We start from the raw sequence: 17,286 nt of genomic DNA, 5'->3' as shown, positions 1-17,286 counted from the left end.
CTGGATAATGATTATAAAATACAATAATAACTTGTAATTATAACTGAAATCAGCAGTAAACAAAAAAAAAACAAGAACCCAAAAATAAGCATTGTATGCGCCAAATATGATCAAATTCTGAAAAAAGTAACTGCCAACACTCCACATCAAACCAAGATCGGTGATTGACAGACAGTAGCAACCAATAAACGGATATGAGCGGCTGCAATGACAATAAAAACAATTGTAATTGTTAATGACTAGTGTAATTATCAAATTTTGCATTATAATGGAAATTTTCGTACGGTTGTAGTGTACCATCGTACATCGTACGTAGTTATGAAATTATCATACTTGCACGATAATTATCGTACAGTTGTGAATCCTGATGTAGCGCCATCTAACAGAGGTTGACTTTTTAACTAATTATATTACTGATATTACTGAGTCTGGGTGTAATTATCTATATAAGTATGTATTTACAGAAGAAAAATATTATAATTAGTATATCAGTTGTCTGGTTTCCATAATATAAGCTCTGTACAAGCTTAATTTGGGATCAGATGGCCGTGTGTGAAAAATGTCCCAGGATATTATTATTATTATTAATACAGAATAAGAGTCGTTTTTCCAATGCACAGACTGCACCTAAATTAATTTATTTTAATAGATATTAAGTAATGTCAATGAGTTATTCCCCATTAATATATTCACGCAAGTTAAGAATCACAAACTCCCTTGTGTAAACGAATAAAAATTATACATTTTATTTAAATTTTTTTTTTTCAATAATTTATTACACACAAAATGATCGTATGATTAAAGCTGTTCAGCTTAAGCTAAATTATAGTTATCCTGTAGTAACGAATCAATGTAAATTTTTATCAACTTCATGTTTTTCATATTTATTAATTTCTATTATTGTCCATCATTTATTGTTATATTTATTAAAATATCATAATATTTACGCCTTTACATTTTTTTCTTTTCTTGTAGAAAAATAAGAATTATGAGTAAATTTTCATAAAAAAATATTTTAATCATTTGATACACAACAAAATTAAAAACCGGTCAGAACATAACGTAAGAAACTTGAATCTAAATCGAATGTGAATCTATTTTACAATTATTTTAATTAGCATTTTTATAGATAGCTTTTAAAAAAAAGAAAGATTATCCAATTTGTTTACGTATTTTACCTATTTACGACACTGAAAATCTTGTGAATAATATTTTTTAACAATATTAATTTGAAATAATGAAAAAATACTTTTCATCAATGTAAAAATTGCTCAACCTGTTTCTGTTAAAAATCAACCTACTATTTTTTTTAAAACAAATAATTATTAGTAGGTTATATGTTGTTTAAATCAAAGTTATTAGGAAAATAGTATATTTTATTAATCATTTTTATTACTTTTTAACTTATATTGAACGATTTACGCATGACCAACTTAGTGGCAACATTGAAACAACGGAAACTGCCATTTCTATGACGTCATGGGCGGAGTTTAGTTGAAGATCGAATTTGGATTCGGTTGGCGGGCGCGGCCATCTTGGTGAATTAGTGACCTGGCGATTCGGTTTTAGTTAGTGAAAAATCATTTGTCATCCACAATGTCGGAAAGGGAAGATAATGTGTATAAAGCTAAGTTAGCCGAGCAGGCCGAGCGTTACGATGGTGAGTACTTATTTTTGGCGTATCTTAAGTATTAGGACGTTAAATTCCTTAGTATATATGCCGACAGTTGAAAGAAGATTTCTTCGTATTTCAATTTTTTTTAACATATAATCTCCCTTGGGCCCCCTTTTTTAGCCTACAAATATGTACAATGTATTAATTTTGAGGACATTATTGCTTCAAGTCCTATAAATCAATGGCATTCGTTAGGCTTGGTCAGCGATCGATGCGTCATCCGCCGGTGGGATGCCCTTTACCTTATATTCTGTGATAAAAGTATGAGAAAAGCAAAAGAAATTGCAAACTAGCTTTCCGAAAATTCTACATTACGAATTTTTATTAAAGAAATATCAATTTCTGATAAGCGAGTGACATTTACCGAGCGTATGTAACAAAAAAATGTCCTTTTTATATCTGAGCAAGTAATATTCGATCGATGTCACAGAGTTCATTCATGCATAGCCTACCTTGGATATTTAGAATCGTTATCGTTTAGAGATTTGGAATGTTCTCGATTTTAGGGTAAAAGGTCAGCTCAGCTCGAACTAGATTTTCACCTATTGTTAACAATTCTACATTAGATGTGAATATCTCAGTCTTTTATCACACATTCGCGTCTTTTGTATCTCGATAAGAGTTAAGTTCTTTGTAAAGGTTAATCTCGCCTAAACTTTCACATGTATGATTCATACAGAATCTTGCGGCGTAATATCTAGTGCACAGTCTAATCACTACATTTAAAAATATATATATATATATCCACTAAAGAATCATTATTTCTACTTCATTCATTGAAAAAATGCTGACCTTAATGTCTACGCCATTCTTATGAATATAAATTACAATTATAAATTTATATGACTCATGACCGAATTTCGTTGTAATAAGTTTTAAAATATTCTTATATTTTAACAGCTTTCTCTCAATGAAGTAGAAAAACTTCAATAAAATAAATATTAAAAACGAAAAAGTATGTGATAGATATACTTGTATAAGTGAGTAGGTAATACATTAGCAGTACACATGTTTAATTCATTGTATTTTAAATGATTTGTTGTCTCATAGTAAAATTTTATGTGTCAGTTATTTTGGGTTAAGCATGGTTTTAGAAGCAATGACCAATATACGAATGATTTTCACAAGTAAAGTAGTATATTTTGACCAAGAAATTTGTATCTTATTATAAAAAGTAATTTCTCAAGACATGACTCAGTATAATGAATTTTTGATGATGAGTATTTTATTTCTAGAAATGGTGGAGGCAATGAAGAATGTGGCCTCACGTAATGTCTCAGACAATGAACTCACAGTGGAAGAGAGGAACCTCCTTTCAGTCGCATATAAGAATGTGATTGGCGCCCGCCGAGCCTCGTGGAGGATTATATCCTCAATTGAACAAAAGGAAGAAACAAAAGTACGTATATATTGAATTTTTTAACTATAAACTATTGTAATGGAAAGGAAGGGATTTGCTCAAAAAAATTGTACAAATTATTGATTTATACAGAATTAACGTATGGGTAGAGGTTTATCATTATAAATGACATGAATTACCTTTTTCATCACACATGTGATCGAATTTTACTGATGACAAATATAAGTAATGAAATTTGATATAAAATGTAATGTGCCACACCCATGTGGTTACAGGTATCAATAAAAATCTTTTAGTGATACTATACATTAACAAGATGAGTTATCTAATTTAAAAGGGGGTTTATTGTCATGGATTAATTAAACTATGAAACAAATAATTCACAATTATATAACAAAAAAATATATTCAACTGTTGGCAATTATTTAAAAATTGATATATCTGCGAGATCCATGGAACTATCAATACAATTTTATAAGTAAATTAATTATATATCCATACAATTTGTGCGTTTTGTAGGTTTATATAATTATTTAGTAATATGAAACTTACCTTTATCTTTATGGTTGTGGTAACTCATCTGAAGGTAAAAAAAAGCAAAGAAATCAGTATTTCATGATATTCATTTCAAAGATTAATGAGAACAGTACAAACTTCACCCAGTATTTGTATTAAAGTGTGCTTAACAATTGGTTTTTAATATCTCATTTTTATGCATTGTATATTTGTTATAAATAAATAAAATAACCAATAATATATAATAATAAAGTAGTGCAGAGATTATTATAATGATCTATATCTCTAAGAGCAGATGTGGTTAGAACCTTCCAACTTAATTTGTTATGATAATTCATCTTGTGCTCGTCGAGATACTACCCTGCTGTCGATAAACTTGACAGAATATGTATAAAACTAATAAAATTATGATCATAAATTTTTTTTTTTTGTATAAATATCAATAATAATTATAAAGATGGTGGATGGATGGTGGTAGATATATTTTAAAGAATTATTCTCAATAGATTCCTGAATAAACTGTCTTAGGTACAACAGCTTGTAATAATTTTTTTTTTATAGAATAGGAAGCCGCACGAGCATGTGGGCCACCTGATGTTAAGTGGTCACCAACGCCCATAGACATTGGCATTGTAAGAAATGTCGACCATCGCAATGCGCCACCAACCTTGGGAACTAAGATGCTATGTCCCTTGTGCCTGTAATTACACTGGCTCACTCACCCTTCAAACCAGAACACAACAATACCAAGTACTGCTGTTTTGCAGGAGAATATCTGATGAGTGGGTGGTACCTTCCCGGACGAACTAAATATATTATTAATAATAATATATTATTAATAATAATATATTATTATAAACGAATTAATAAATTATGTAATAGCTGTTAATTTTCTTTAGAATTTTCAAATATCTGAGTATATTTGATTAGATTGGGCCGGACTGACTCCTATTACCTGACCTAAGTTAACTCATCGCACTGACGTAACGTACTATTTCGTTTTGTATAGCGAGTCAGTGTTATCTAACAAAAGTGGCTATAGTACAGCTTGCGGACGCGACTTTTGAAGAATCATCTCATGTATTCGTCGTTAAAATACATATTTAAGTATGTGTTAAAAAATTCAAAACAATTGTAATAAAAATTGGACACAAGACACTAATTTCCCTTTGTATCGGATGAAATGAATTGAAAAAAATCTACTGCTTACCTCAATTGATTGATTTTGTAATAATTAATCTGATTAAGAGAGATTTTTTATTTGAATGTAACAAAAGAATATGCACAGGCGACAAGACGCAAACCGTTATAAGAACTTATTAACTTCAGTCCATAAGAACATCGCTACCTCACATTAATTAAGATATATAATATGATAAATTGCATAATAAGAGGACTTATTTTATATATGTAAGTTACGATAATCGATTACTTGATTGTTAAATTATAATAGAGACTAAAATTATCTTTAGAAATAGTAAAATAGGCCAGAAAGTTGTGATTTTAAGCATACAAGGACAATATTTAGCTGGAGCTTTGTATAAAACCCTAAAACTGGATCTACATAATGTATATGGTGACATAACACTTCCTAGTACTTGGAACTTGTAAGTCAGCGCAAGCCTCGTCTACGTGGGTATCGACCACTAAACACTTAACTCAAAATGAAGTATGAGTGCAATAGATATTAAAATATATGGTACAAGATGTAATTTAGGATTAGCTAGGAGCATTATGTATTCTACCAACCCGTATTGGAGCAGCGTGGTGGAATAAGCTCCAAACCTTCTCCTCAAAAGGGAGAGGAGGCCTTAGCCCAGCAGTGGGACATTAACAGGCTGTCACTGTTACTGTTAGGAGCATTACAACACTATGAGCATATAGCATATATAGCATGTATAGCATATAATCACATACAGTGAGATAGTCGACTTTCATTTCTTCCTTCCTTTAATAAATAAAAAAATCATGGAAGCGCAACCTTGAATGAAAAAAATTAAAATTTGCATAATGTTAAAAACGATTATGGAACAATTAATTGCTCACGAGTACGTACTTTGATTATTTAGCAAAAATTTATTTGGCCCTCGTGAAAAATCTGTTTAAAGTGGGTTATATAACATACATCCTCTAATCCACCCACTCACGTACTGAAATGTAATAAGTCAGTAACGTAGCAAAAAATAATTAATTCATTGTAAATGCCAATGCGCAATTTTCACGATACTGTTTCACAAACAACATCGTGAAAATACGGAAACGTTATAACCGTGTACGAAAAAAAAATCGGTTCAAATTAAAAAAAAAAACGGTTCCGTTGGCGCTGAGGTCAAATATAAGCCAAGGCCGGCACGAGTCTGTTCCGATTTGCATATTGATCAAGAATTTTCCAACTGTTGGTTGACCTGTCCTATTTTAAAGCTTACGGCAGGATTATGATTATATGTAGTACCTTTATCGTTATAATCGGAAACATGAAAATCTTGGTTTTTATGATGATCGCCTCATGACATGATGTGTCGTACGTGTGATTTTATATCTCATTTAAATTTAACCATCTCGTACTCAATAGATTTTATTAAAATACTTCAAAAAAGAAGATTTTCGTTCGGTTGTTTTCTTTCATACATATTATGCGATAACCTCGCCGATTGTAAACAATTTTTGTAATGATTCCTGTTTTATCGAATAGGTTATATACCTCGAAGGTACTAGTGGGGTTGCGTCACCTTTTTAATGGGTGTTACGCGATATCTTTGTGAACCCATAAGGCTCAACAGCCAATATTATCAATTATAAGAAAACCAATGAGGAATGAAAAGCTAAACTGCTTGTCTGTCCTTATTTTGCGCAGCAGTACTGCAGGGATAGTATACGTGACAAAGGCCGGTGGTACGACCCCATATATAAGATGTTTTACCGCCAATAATATATAATACTTTAGGTTTCGGGTTGAAGGCTGAATGCTGGGTTCAAGTGCTGGTTCGGTCCATTACGTAGTGTTAAAACCGTTGAATCTGCGCCTTAACTTATTCCCGTCGTATCCGATTGTTGCAGTATTATGAGAGTGACACATTAACACTTGTCACTTATGCACTATAATATCTTTTGACTGCCTCATTGGTCTTGTAGTTAGATATAATGCCGCAGACTCCAAGGTCGGGTCCGTAAAAATTTATTAGGTTTTTTAGGCCGAAAATTCTCAGTACGAGCTCGGAGTCTGAAAATGTGTACACTTCCGTGCCTCGAAAAGCACGTAAATCCATTCTTCCTGCGTCTGAACTCTTTCCGGTCGTGTTGGATTGCCGTCCTATCGAATTATGAGAGTTAGGGAATAGAGAGTGCACCTGTGTTTGCGCACACACTTGTGCACTATAGTAGGTTCTGCGTAGTTGGCTAATCTCATTTGAAATTGGCCGCCGTGGTCGAAATCGGTCGAATCGGAAGACATTATTATCATTATTATAATATCTCTTACGGAGTAGGCTAGGCTAACATCAACATATGTCACCGTGACCGAAATCGGCCAGAAGGACATCGTCGTCATAAAACTTGACCGACATGAGATAGTGTATGCGCATAAATTCATGTTACGAGCTCACGTGCAAAAGGAAGTCTATGTGAAAACGAATCTATCGATTGTATTTACTTGCTAACGAATCAAGCAATTAATTAAAAATAAGCTCTCATTATATTCAAATGATATGATTAAAACCCTTAATCAAAACAAGGATTACAAAATCACAATTGTACGGTGCCTAAATCCATTGCAATATGACGATTATATAATATTTTGGACATAGTACTTAGCAACAGCTGAAGTCCGCAATAAAATATTAATTAAAATCATACAAGTTAAACATAGTGGTACTTTTACTGATATGAAAAGCCTTGACCTTCTTACGTATCTTATTCTAATTTTAAATAAGGTTAAATTTAATGGTTAGAAATACTTTAATACAATTTAACTTGTATTTAACATCCTATTAATAAGTTTCAATTAAAACCGAGAGCTATTACGTAATCAATACATTCATGCTTATCTCTTTACTATCGGTCGTGTGCTAGGAAAATAAATCGATTTTAAGAAGCTAATATTTTATTTATACTTCGGTGTTTCAAGTTTCTAAATTTCGTGATGTCGCCAAGTGGGTCACCTGATCATTGGCAGTCGACTGTATCCATAAACATCTTTATTATAGTGATATAATTTTCAATATTCTTTCTTCACTAAGAAATTTTAAAAACCAATACATTATATCCCGATAACGCCGACGTATCAATTAGGTACATCTCACGAATGATGTCTAAGCTAAGATATATTTATGACTAGTGTCCGCCCACGGCTTCTCTCGTCTGTGAGAGATGACCGATTCAGTAGTTAACTACTATGTTAAGATATGTTAAAGCGTAAAAAATATATAAACTTTCACATTTATAATATAAGTAAGGATTAGGATTTCGTACAGTTCAGAGCTGGTTTTGACGATAAACTAAAAATAATTATTTTGTTGCTAGCTCGTTCGGACTAAGACGAAGCGGTTGTAAAATATTTGATTTTACAAACCATATGAATTTCAATGCGTCGCAAAATGAATAGTTTATACCCAACGCAGTCACTACAGATAGGAAGGCACTATAGACGCATCAAATGTACGCGTTTTTTATGCTAAAGGCAGGTAGACGAGCAAATGGGACAATTGATTGTATTTGGTTACCATCGCCCATAGACATTGGCGATGTAAGATATAATAACCATTCCTTTCATCGCCAATGCGCCAAACTTGGAAACAGATGTTATGACCCTACATACCGAAATGCAATAATATACTTAGTATTGTTGCTTAGCGACCGAATATGACGGGCCTACACAAAGCCCTACCACCTGGCCAGGTACGGAGGAGTTATTATAACCATGAAATACAGCTAAGAGTGTGAAATTCTATTGAAAATTGTTTTTAACAATAAATATACGGATATAGTTTGTCTATTTGCTTTCATAAATAAGTCGGAACTATTTAAATATATTCTAGCTATTGTTTAAAAACTGCCACGACACTTCACGACATGTCATTCTTAGGAACTATACTATGTGGTAAGGCTATATATTGCAAGTATATATATATATATATATATATATATAGTGCAATATATTGTCTTTATAGTACCAGCCACTTATCAGATATACCGCTAAATAGTAATACATAGTTGTGTTGTGTTCCGGTTTGAAGGGCGAGAGAGGGAAATAGCATAGAGTGAGGGACAAGGGACATAACATGTTAGTACCCGAAGTTGGTACCGCATGGGGATGTAAGGCACAGTTAATATTTATAGAAGTGCCAATGTCTAGGGCCAGTTGCGATCACTTACCGGGTTGCTCATTTGCCCATTCGCCTTCCTATTTTCAACAAAAAAAAAAAACTCGTAGTAAAAAAGCTATTATATTAAGGCGTAAAAATGTAACGATTTTATTATTCAAAAAGTAATCATGACGTCACAATAGACGTCGAAACTACGTAGCCGATAAGATAAAACAAAAACCACAGTTGCGAATCTTATCTATGTTACAACAACAAATTTATGTGCAGAGCGTTATGGAAAAAACTGCTTATGAACAATTTCTTTAAATCAAATAGCGTAATATAAATTAATTTAAATGTACAAACACACGTAGTCACGCTAAAATTATTTATTCAGAAGGCTGATAAAATTGCTGCGCCCTTGTAACATGACTCCGATTGTTCCTAGATCGTAGGAGTGCACTGATTACATCGTATATATATTATTAACGTTGTATGTACATCTGTAAAAAGAAAAACTTTTCTAATTGATTTATTAAAAACAAATCGAGCGCTTCAATTCCCTCATTCAAATTTGAATAAAAATCTAAAATAGAATAATGGTGGAAATAAATATATATATAATAGTATACATTATTCGATATCTTCGCCAAGTGTAATATTTAAAAAAAATAGACTTAAAACTTCTTTGTCCTTTTGATTTAAAGTAAAATGTATAACAACATATCAACTGAAAGAATATTTCTTATCACTCGAAAACAATATATATATATAGTAATTAATATGTATAAATTTATGCACAACAAATGTCACGTTAACCATATTAATACAATTTCTCGCTCCCATTTCTTTTTCCTTCAGACATTTATCGGCGGTATAACTCAAAGTAATACGTTTAAATGCATAATTTATTTCAGTGCCTGTGCCATTGCTGTCATTATTAGGTCATGAGAACCTTTAAGCTATTTAAATGACAGGAGTAAATACTAATAAACAACTTCGAATTGATATGACATCAATCCTATAAAATATAAAATAATAAATTATATTCATTATATGACTTAGAAAAATTATAAATTCGTCGATTTAAGTTCGTCGAGTTGCTTGGGAGTTATAGTGTGATAAGGATATTAACTGTCTGTCACTAGAAGATTATAATTAATAGTAAAATTTAATACTTCGTACATCTCGTTTAAAACAAGAAGGTTTGTTTCGAATGCAGGACATCTTTTATGGCTTTACTTAGGCTATTATGATTTCTGAGAGCTGTATTACTCTTGTCTAACTTGAAGCAGTCTGCAATGCGCCGTGGATTATATCAAGCCGTGTTGACAATCCGATTTATTCCTTTGACATCCTAGGACCTATGCCACTTTAAAAAAAATGAATTTAAAACGTTCAATGCTAATGACTTTAAGTAACACTTTAGTGCACCTTTAATGGCTATTATTTAAAACGGACGTTAACTGAATTTCGTAAATTAAGCTCATTTGCCGGCTATTCATTAAGATATGTTAATCGTTTTATGTTTTGCTTAACGCAATTAAATTATGTTTTATATAAACAGTCCACGGCGTTCAACTCAATGACACAAACGGTCGGCTTAAACATGTGCCATGCGGGTAAATTTATGCGTTTACACTTTTTTTTTCTTCATAAATAACTGTGATCTTCAGATATTTGCGTTGAATGTAGGAGTTCTTAACTAAGTAGGATGTTTGTGTGGTTGCAGGGCGCGGAGGACAAGCTGAACATGATCCGCGCCTACCGCAGTCAAGTGGAGAAGGAGCTGCGTGACATCTGCTCCGACATCCTCGACGTGCTTGACAAGCACCTCATACCAAGCTCGCAGACCGGCGAGTCCAAAGTTTTCTACTACAAAATGAAGGTAATGCTAGTGAACAATTTATATTTATTTCATTATGTAAATACGAGTTAACGTTGTATTTGAGCCTCAATAAATTTATACCAATCGATATTCACTAACCTACGTAGTTACGTAGAAACCACTTCGGTTCCAACTACGAATATCCATTATTTTATTTTTTGTTTCGTAAAAATAAAACTAAGCTTCTACTTTGTTTTTATTAAACAATGCTTTTATTTTTAGATTTCCGTCAAGTTTTATATTTTCATAAAAGCACGTTATCGAAAAATGAATGACAGTTACGTGGTATAGATAAATAAGAAACATTAAAACGAGTGTCATAAAGGCATAAAAATCGAAGGGAATACAAAGGAGCTGTGATAGATCACCGCGAGACTCGAGAGCGGTACCTTGATTGTTAATAAGCGCTAATGAGGTTGACGACGTATTTCCTCATTAAGTACGTCACGTGCCGTTAATATAATTCAGAGCGCACGAGCCGCTGTCATATTGTATATTTTCTTAGCGAGAACACTTTGCTTAATCCACTTAAATAATTCATTTAATTATTTAGAGGTTTTTAAAACATGTAGTTCTAGAAAGCGGAACAAGTGCGCGCTGAGCAAATTAAAAAACATTTTTTTTGCTTTAATTTATAAATAAGCAATTCTATGTGCTTAGTAGCCAGCCAATTTAAATTATATACTTGATTCATACCGCAAATTAAATACAGTCATATTACTCATAATTCATACTAAAACTAATGACACTTATAATCTGGTGTAATCGGGCGTAACTTTCCGAGTATATGGCGTTTAATAAAGAAAATGCTTTGGCAATACTCCATAGAATTTATCCTACTAAAAATGTACGTTGGCAACTGGAGATAGTCTATTTCATCTCCATGATGGCAAACCAGTTTTGCGACGTTTCTAGATTCTAGAATCTACAGCTTTTCAGACCGCACCCCTTGCATAATGCATCCCCGTTTACGACTTCGTCGCGTCATTCGACTACATCTGTGACGTCACGCTTGGCAAACCGGTGAACGAGGTTGTACGAGCCCGCCACTCGCCGTGACTCAAAACTAGGATAATCAATACGCGTGAAGAGGCTTTGGCACGCTCGCCACTTATGTAATACCGCTTCGCTCGTTACTACTACCTTCGCGTTACTCGTAACAAAAAATAAATCGCCATCGGTTGCTGGATTGTTTCCAACGTCGTCAGTAATAATGCAATCTAAAGATATCTGTTTATTAAAATTGTTAAGGATATTTTACTATATCATACGCATACAATAATAATTATTAAAATTCAATACTATAAATTAGACTATACTAATAAAATAAAAGCTTTATTTTTTATACATAAAAAATCGTATTATTTCTAAAGATTAATAATATAATTATATGTATTTAGTTAATGAATATTATTTCAAAATTGTATCTTAAAACCTATTTCTTATAGTTAATACAATTTAACGCTATAAATGATAAATCCATTGTGTTGCCTGTTTTATGGATTAATTATATTACTCTGAGACGAGTTTGGAGAAAACAAGCAGTATTTTTTTACATTAAATATGCAACCTACGATTTACTCTACTCCCCTTTATGAAATTGGAGAGTATTGTAAGTTAACCCATTAGGGTTTCACAAAGCGGTTGTAAGGTGCACTACATGCACAAATAATTATGTACATGCGAATAAAACGTGGTTCTAAAAGTTAACTGGCTTTTAATTGAAGAAATTGTAAATATCTTATTAATGTGAAAGTTGTGTCTGTTTGGATGTTTTTTACTCATTCACGCAAAAACGACTGGAAATATTTCGAATATCAACGATGGCGCATGTGCTCTGCATCAATGTACATATTAGTTATCTCAAGAGATAATATCTTGTGTTTAGATCGAAACTACATCTAGTAGTTTTGGACATGTGATGAAATGTGACATATTTTGGTGAAGATGAACCATCAATAACGATAGATAAAAATCTTTATGTATCTTTTTACCGATAATGTCTACGACAGGGGGACGGTATTTAATCTTATAAATCGATTTCTTTAAGCATCGACTTAATACAATAAAAAAAAAAGTTTTATAAATTATGTAATGATTTTTAAATTTTTATTGTCACTACGTCTACATAATGAGACAAAACGAAAAAATAGATTGGCGAAATTTTCTGAGCCTGTTGGCGTGATTGGTGGTGCTTACCTTTCACGCCGAAGGTTGTGGGTTCGATTCCCACCCAGGACAAATATTTGTGTGCCTGAACATGTCTGTTTGTCCCGAGTCTGGGTGTAATTATCTATATAAGTATGTATTTACAAAAAGAAAAAATAGTATATCAGTTGTCTGGTTTCCATAGTACAAGCTCTGTACAAGCTTAATTTGGGATCATATGGCCGTGTGTGAAAAATGTCCCAGGATGTTACTATTATTTTAAACCTTACTTTTTTAAAATAAATATATACATATATAACTGCTATGACAATCATAATGCAAATGAAAGTTGACCTTGTTTTATCTTTAAAAAACGCGTAAAAAGTAATGAAGCGGTTTTTTTTAAAAAACTGGGTTATTTCGGAATGTTTCAAAGGGCTCCAAAAATTTTTATTTAATGACATGATAGTTATTATATGTATGTATATGACCAAGTTGAACCAGTTACACTATTTTTTTAAGTAAAGTTTGATGGATGTTCTATTATACATTGATTCATATTTTTATCTAACGGTATTCTGTTCATAAACAAGACTTTGTTCTACTAGTATCCTAGAACTAGAAATTTTCATATACATTTTTTTATTTCCATTTTCAGGGTGACTACCACCGGTACCTGGCCGAGTTCGCGACGGGCAATGACCGTAAAGAAGCGGCCGAGAACTCGCTGGTCGCATACAAGGCCGCTTCCGACATCGCGATGACTGAGCTTCCTCCCACCCACCCCATCCGTCTCGGTCTTGCGCTCAACTTCTCAGTGAGTACACCTTGCACTTCCACTTTACAGCATTGGAATTTATATTTCATTCCTTACTTGTTTTACTTAAACTGGAAAGCAACCTAATTTTTGGGAATTAAATAGGCACTGGGCATGTGGAGTACTATTTCTTTTATATGTTTCAATCTCATCTAGTTAACAATGCACCGAATATCCGAATTGACTATCAATATTGTTTTTCTATCTCAATGATATCTTGACTTGTCTCGAAATGGTAGTTTGTAAAAAGTGCACATTACTGAATACTATAACTACTTAACAACAGAGTTAGACTATCCTGGTAGGTATTTGTAGCTAACAGGATAATTTAACTATTAGTTTCTGAATGTATTTGTTTGAAACTAATACATTAAAATTAATAAAACTAATGTTTAATTTAGTCGGTTCCGTAAATATCAAATTAAAATTAATTTAAACCATTTATATAAAAGGTCATGATTTTGTTTGCAAAACTATTCTGACTAATTCTATATTAGTGTCTATATTAAGACATTTAAATACCCGCAGGCATATATATATACATATATATTTACTGCTGGTTGGGCTTTGTGCAAGCTCGTCAGGATAGGTAACATCCACTCATCAGATATTCTACCGCAAAACAGCAGTACTTGGTATTGTTGTTCCGGTTTGAAGGGTGAGTGAGCCAGTGTAATTACAGTCACAAGGGACATAACATCTTACTTCCCAAGGTTGATGACACATTGGCGATGTAAGCGAAGGTTAACATTTCTTACAATGCCAATGTCTATGAGCGTTAGTGACCACTTACCATCAGGTGGCCCATATGATCGTCCCGCATACCTATTTAAAAAAAAAATCAGTATATTATTTTTATTCAAATGTATAGGGAACGTATTCTTAGAATGATTTAATGACTATAAGAATTTAAACCTCTGGCAAAGTCAGTCTCCAACGAAACGCAAGCTATTTGAGGTGTTAATCACCAGGCTTACAGAGCCGGACGAATGCGTCACGCGCTGATGTCATTGAATAAAGAGACCTCTACTCATTTTGCACACATTAACTTATTTTGTCGCTTACGTACTAATTTTTCTATAATAAAAACGCGAATACGTGAATAATGTTACTACTACTTGGCGCTAGTCCAAAATAGTAAGACATTTATGTTGATTCACATACGAAGCTTTTTGAGACAATTTAATGTTCACTAAATCTAAATAGTCATAATAATGGATTGTTACTACAGATTCCATGCTAATATTAGATGGTATAGAAAAAACTTATTTCGGCATTTGTAAGCTATACAATATTTTAGAAATCAACATCTTATGAAGGTTAAAAATGTATCTTTTCGTCCATATAGGTATTCTACTACGAAATCCTGAACAGTCCGGACCGCGCGTGCCGGCTCGCGAAGGCCGCCTTCGACGACGCTATCGCCGAGCTCGACACACTATCCGAGGAGAGCTACAAGGACTCCACGCTCATCATGCAGCTGTTGCGCGACAACCTCACGCTTTGGACCTCAGACATGCAGGGCGACGGCGAGTCCGGTCAGTACGATTAACTTACTGTTGGATTTAAAAAGACTGTCCTAACTAAATAGTATGAGAAAAAAAAATAGTTAAATATTTTATTAATGTAATATTTTTTATCGCAGGTGAAGCCGAACAGAAAGAACAAGCACAGGACGTCGAAGATCAGGATGTGTCGTAATACTTTTTAACATTCTATTTAAATATAATAAAAAAAATAACTATAGTATCATGTAAGACCCAGCCCTCAATGACAACCGGTTGTAAGGTATCCCAGCAACGCGCCTCCGGGACGTTCTCAAACTACTCGCATGCATACACTGAGTAAATTGGCCGTTACATTCGAACACAACGTACATTGCAAATTTCGTTTATGTATCGTGTCAAATTATCTATGAGTAATATACATTTTAAATATGTACTTCTTTTGATATATTCAATGTTTCGTTTTCGATTACGAGAAAAAAAATATATAATGTTTAAGAAAAGTACTTTGGTATTGCATTTTATCTGTATGTTCTAAGAATGTATTTTCTTAACGGTTCACTTTAAATTGATCTCTAATGTTATAACTTAGCTTTCTCTGCTCCGGCAACTGTATCACTTCGCGTGTAACCACGCAGCCGTTGTATTAGATGTCACCAACAGGGATTTATACTATATCGTAGCGATCGCTGATAGACTTTTCCATCTTTCTAATGTCTACTCTACTAAGGTGGGAATTGTAAATTTTCTAAGTATTTTATACCGTGTGTAAAATTAATGTATTTAATTCCGTTGTAACTCACATCGTACGAGCACCATAGCGACGAATCCATTTACTTGAATAATAATAATATATTTAATTTGTATACACTATAGTGAAGTGTATGTATTATGTGGATGTAATAGATAACTCGGTATCATTTCGCATCGTATCTCCGTGTCGATTTCGGTTTGCACAAATAGTCGTTTACGTGGACGTCTAATCTCGCGGCGAGCTGCGAGGTAGGCGCGTCGCGGCGAGCGGGTCTACCGCGCGCATTGCATTTGTATACATTTGATCGTTTATTGATATATTTTAAACGGTAACATTTATTAGATGATATATTGTAGTTACTCGCAATATTTAGCTAAGTGATAGTGGCGTCACCCTGTTGGTCTTTATGTATCTATCGTGTCGAGCATACGTACTCGTATTTATCGCAACAAATTCGTGTAAATCGTGACTACTGTGTAGTACTATGGTTCGTTTCGAGCGGATTCATTTGCGTTCGGTTATGGAGACTCGACGGGAGGGGCCCGGCTGAGCTTGTCGTCGAAGACATTGTCGATGTGTCCGCGCTTCGTTCGTATTACAACTTTTGGAGTATTCACACTTGAATCGCTTTAATTACTTACGAGTATTGTGATAGAGATTTTGTATATTTTAATTTATTTTTTAATTTCGCATGTTTCTCGAAAATATCGCTGTAGCGCTACATCTCTACAATTATAACAGGACAAACGGTAGTTCTAAAGTTGTGCTAGGTTAAGGTTTATGCACTCGGGGAAATTATTTATTTGCGACGTATCGCTCGGCGGCCTGCGGTGCGAGCGGTGTATCGAGCCGTGTGTCCCGCTCGGAGCACACGCGCAGAGCCCGCGCGCCCGGCGCCGAGCAACTCGAAGACATTCCATCTTCATACCTATGATAAAACTAAATATCTGGCCAATGTTTGTTCAAACTCCGAACTAGTGCGGCATGGCAGTGTGCAGCAAGTGCGTGCCCGAGTAAGATATTAGCGTTATTTTTATTTGAATTTGTAATATTGCATATATTTTGTTAATTTATATCCACAAAAAATACTGATGCAATTAGCCTTAGTGTTATGCAATATTGATTTATGTCCTACCATCTACATGGAAATTTATTGTAAATGACAGTGTAAATCTAATAATAAAATTCAAAAGTCCATGCTGTAGTTTTATTGTCTGACCACATTAATAAAAATACCATTTTTTTACAAACAAAAGATGATTTGATGGCATTTATTCAATAAATTGTTCATTTTATTTATTTATAGTACCTGTTTCAAGTATT

The 17,286-nt window shown here is 33.4% G+C and overlaps 1 protein-coding gene across 2 annotated transcripts; it reads left to right on the top strand.

Moving 5' to 3' along the window:
• Positions 1-1,464: 1,464 nt before the first annotated feature.
• LOC126775587 (14-3-3 protein epsilon) lies at positions 1,465-17,160 on the top strand. Of its 2 annotated transcripts, XR_007669893.1 has the most exons (7): positions 1,465-1,660; positions 2,911-3,074; positions 10,584-10,739; positions 13,546-13,704; positions 15,053-15,242; positions 15,350-16,818; positions 16,865-17,160. XR_007669893.1 is itself a non-coding variant. In XM_050497628.1 (6 exons), exons 1-6 carry the CDS (start codon positions 1,597-1,599, stop codon positions 15,403-15,405), a joined length of 789 nt encoding a protein of 262 aa, XP_050353585.1. In that variant the 5' UTR covers positions 1,465-1,596; the 3' UTR covers positions 15,406-17,160. The 2 variants fall into 2 exon arrangements, 1 of the variants encoding a protein (XP_050353585.1); XM_050497628.1 differs by having other exon boundaries at positions 15,350-17,160.
• The last annotated feature ends 126 nt before the right edge of the window (positions 17,161-17,286 follow it).

Source organism: Nymphalis io, chromosome 18 (genome assembly GCF_905147045.1).
Source record: "Nymphalis io chromosome 18, ilAglIoxx1.1, whole genome shotgun sequence".
In the NCBI taxonomy this organism is placed as follows: domain Eukaryota; kingdom Metazoa; phylum Arthropoda; class Insecta; order Lepidoptera; family Nymphalidae; genus Nymphalis; species Nymphalis io.
This window is presented reverse-complemented; position numbering and strand designations above follow the sequence as displayed.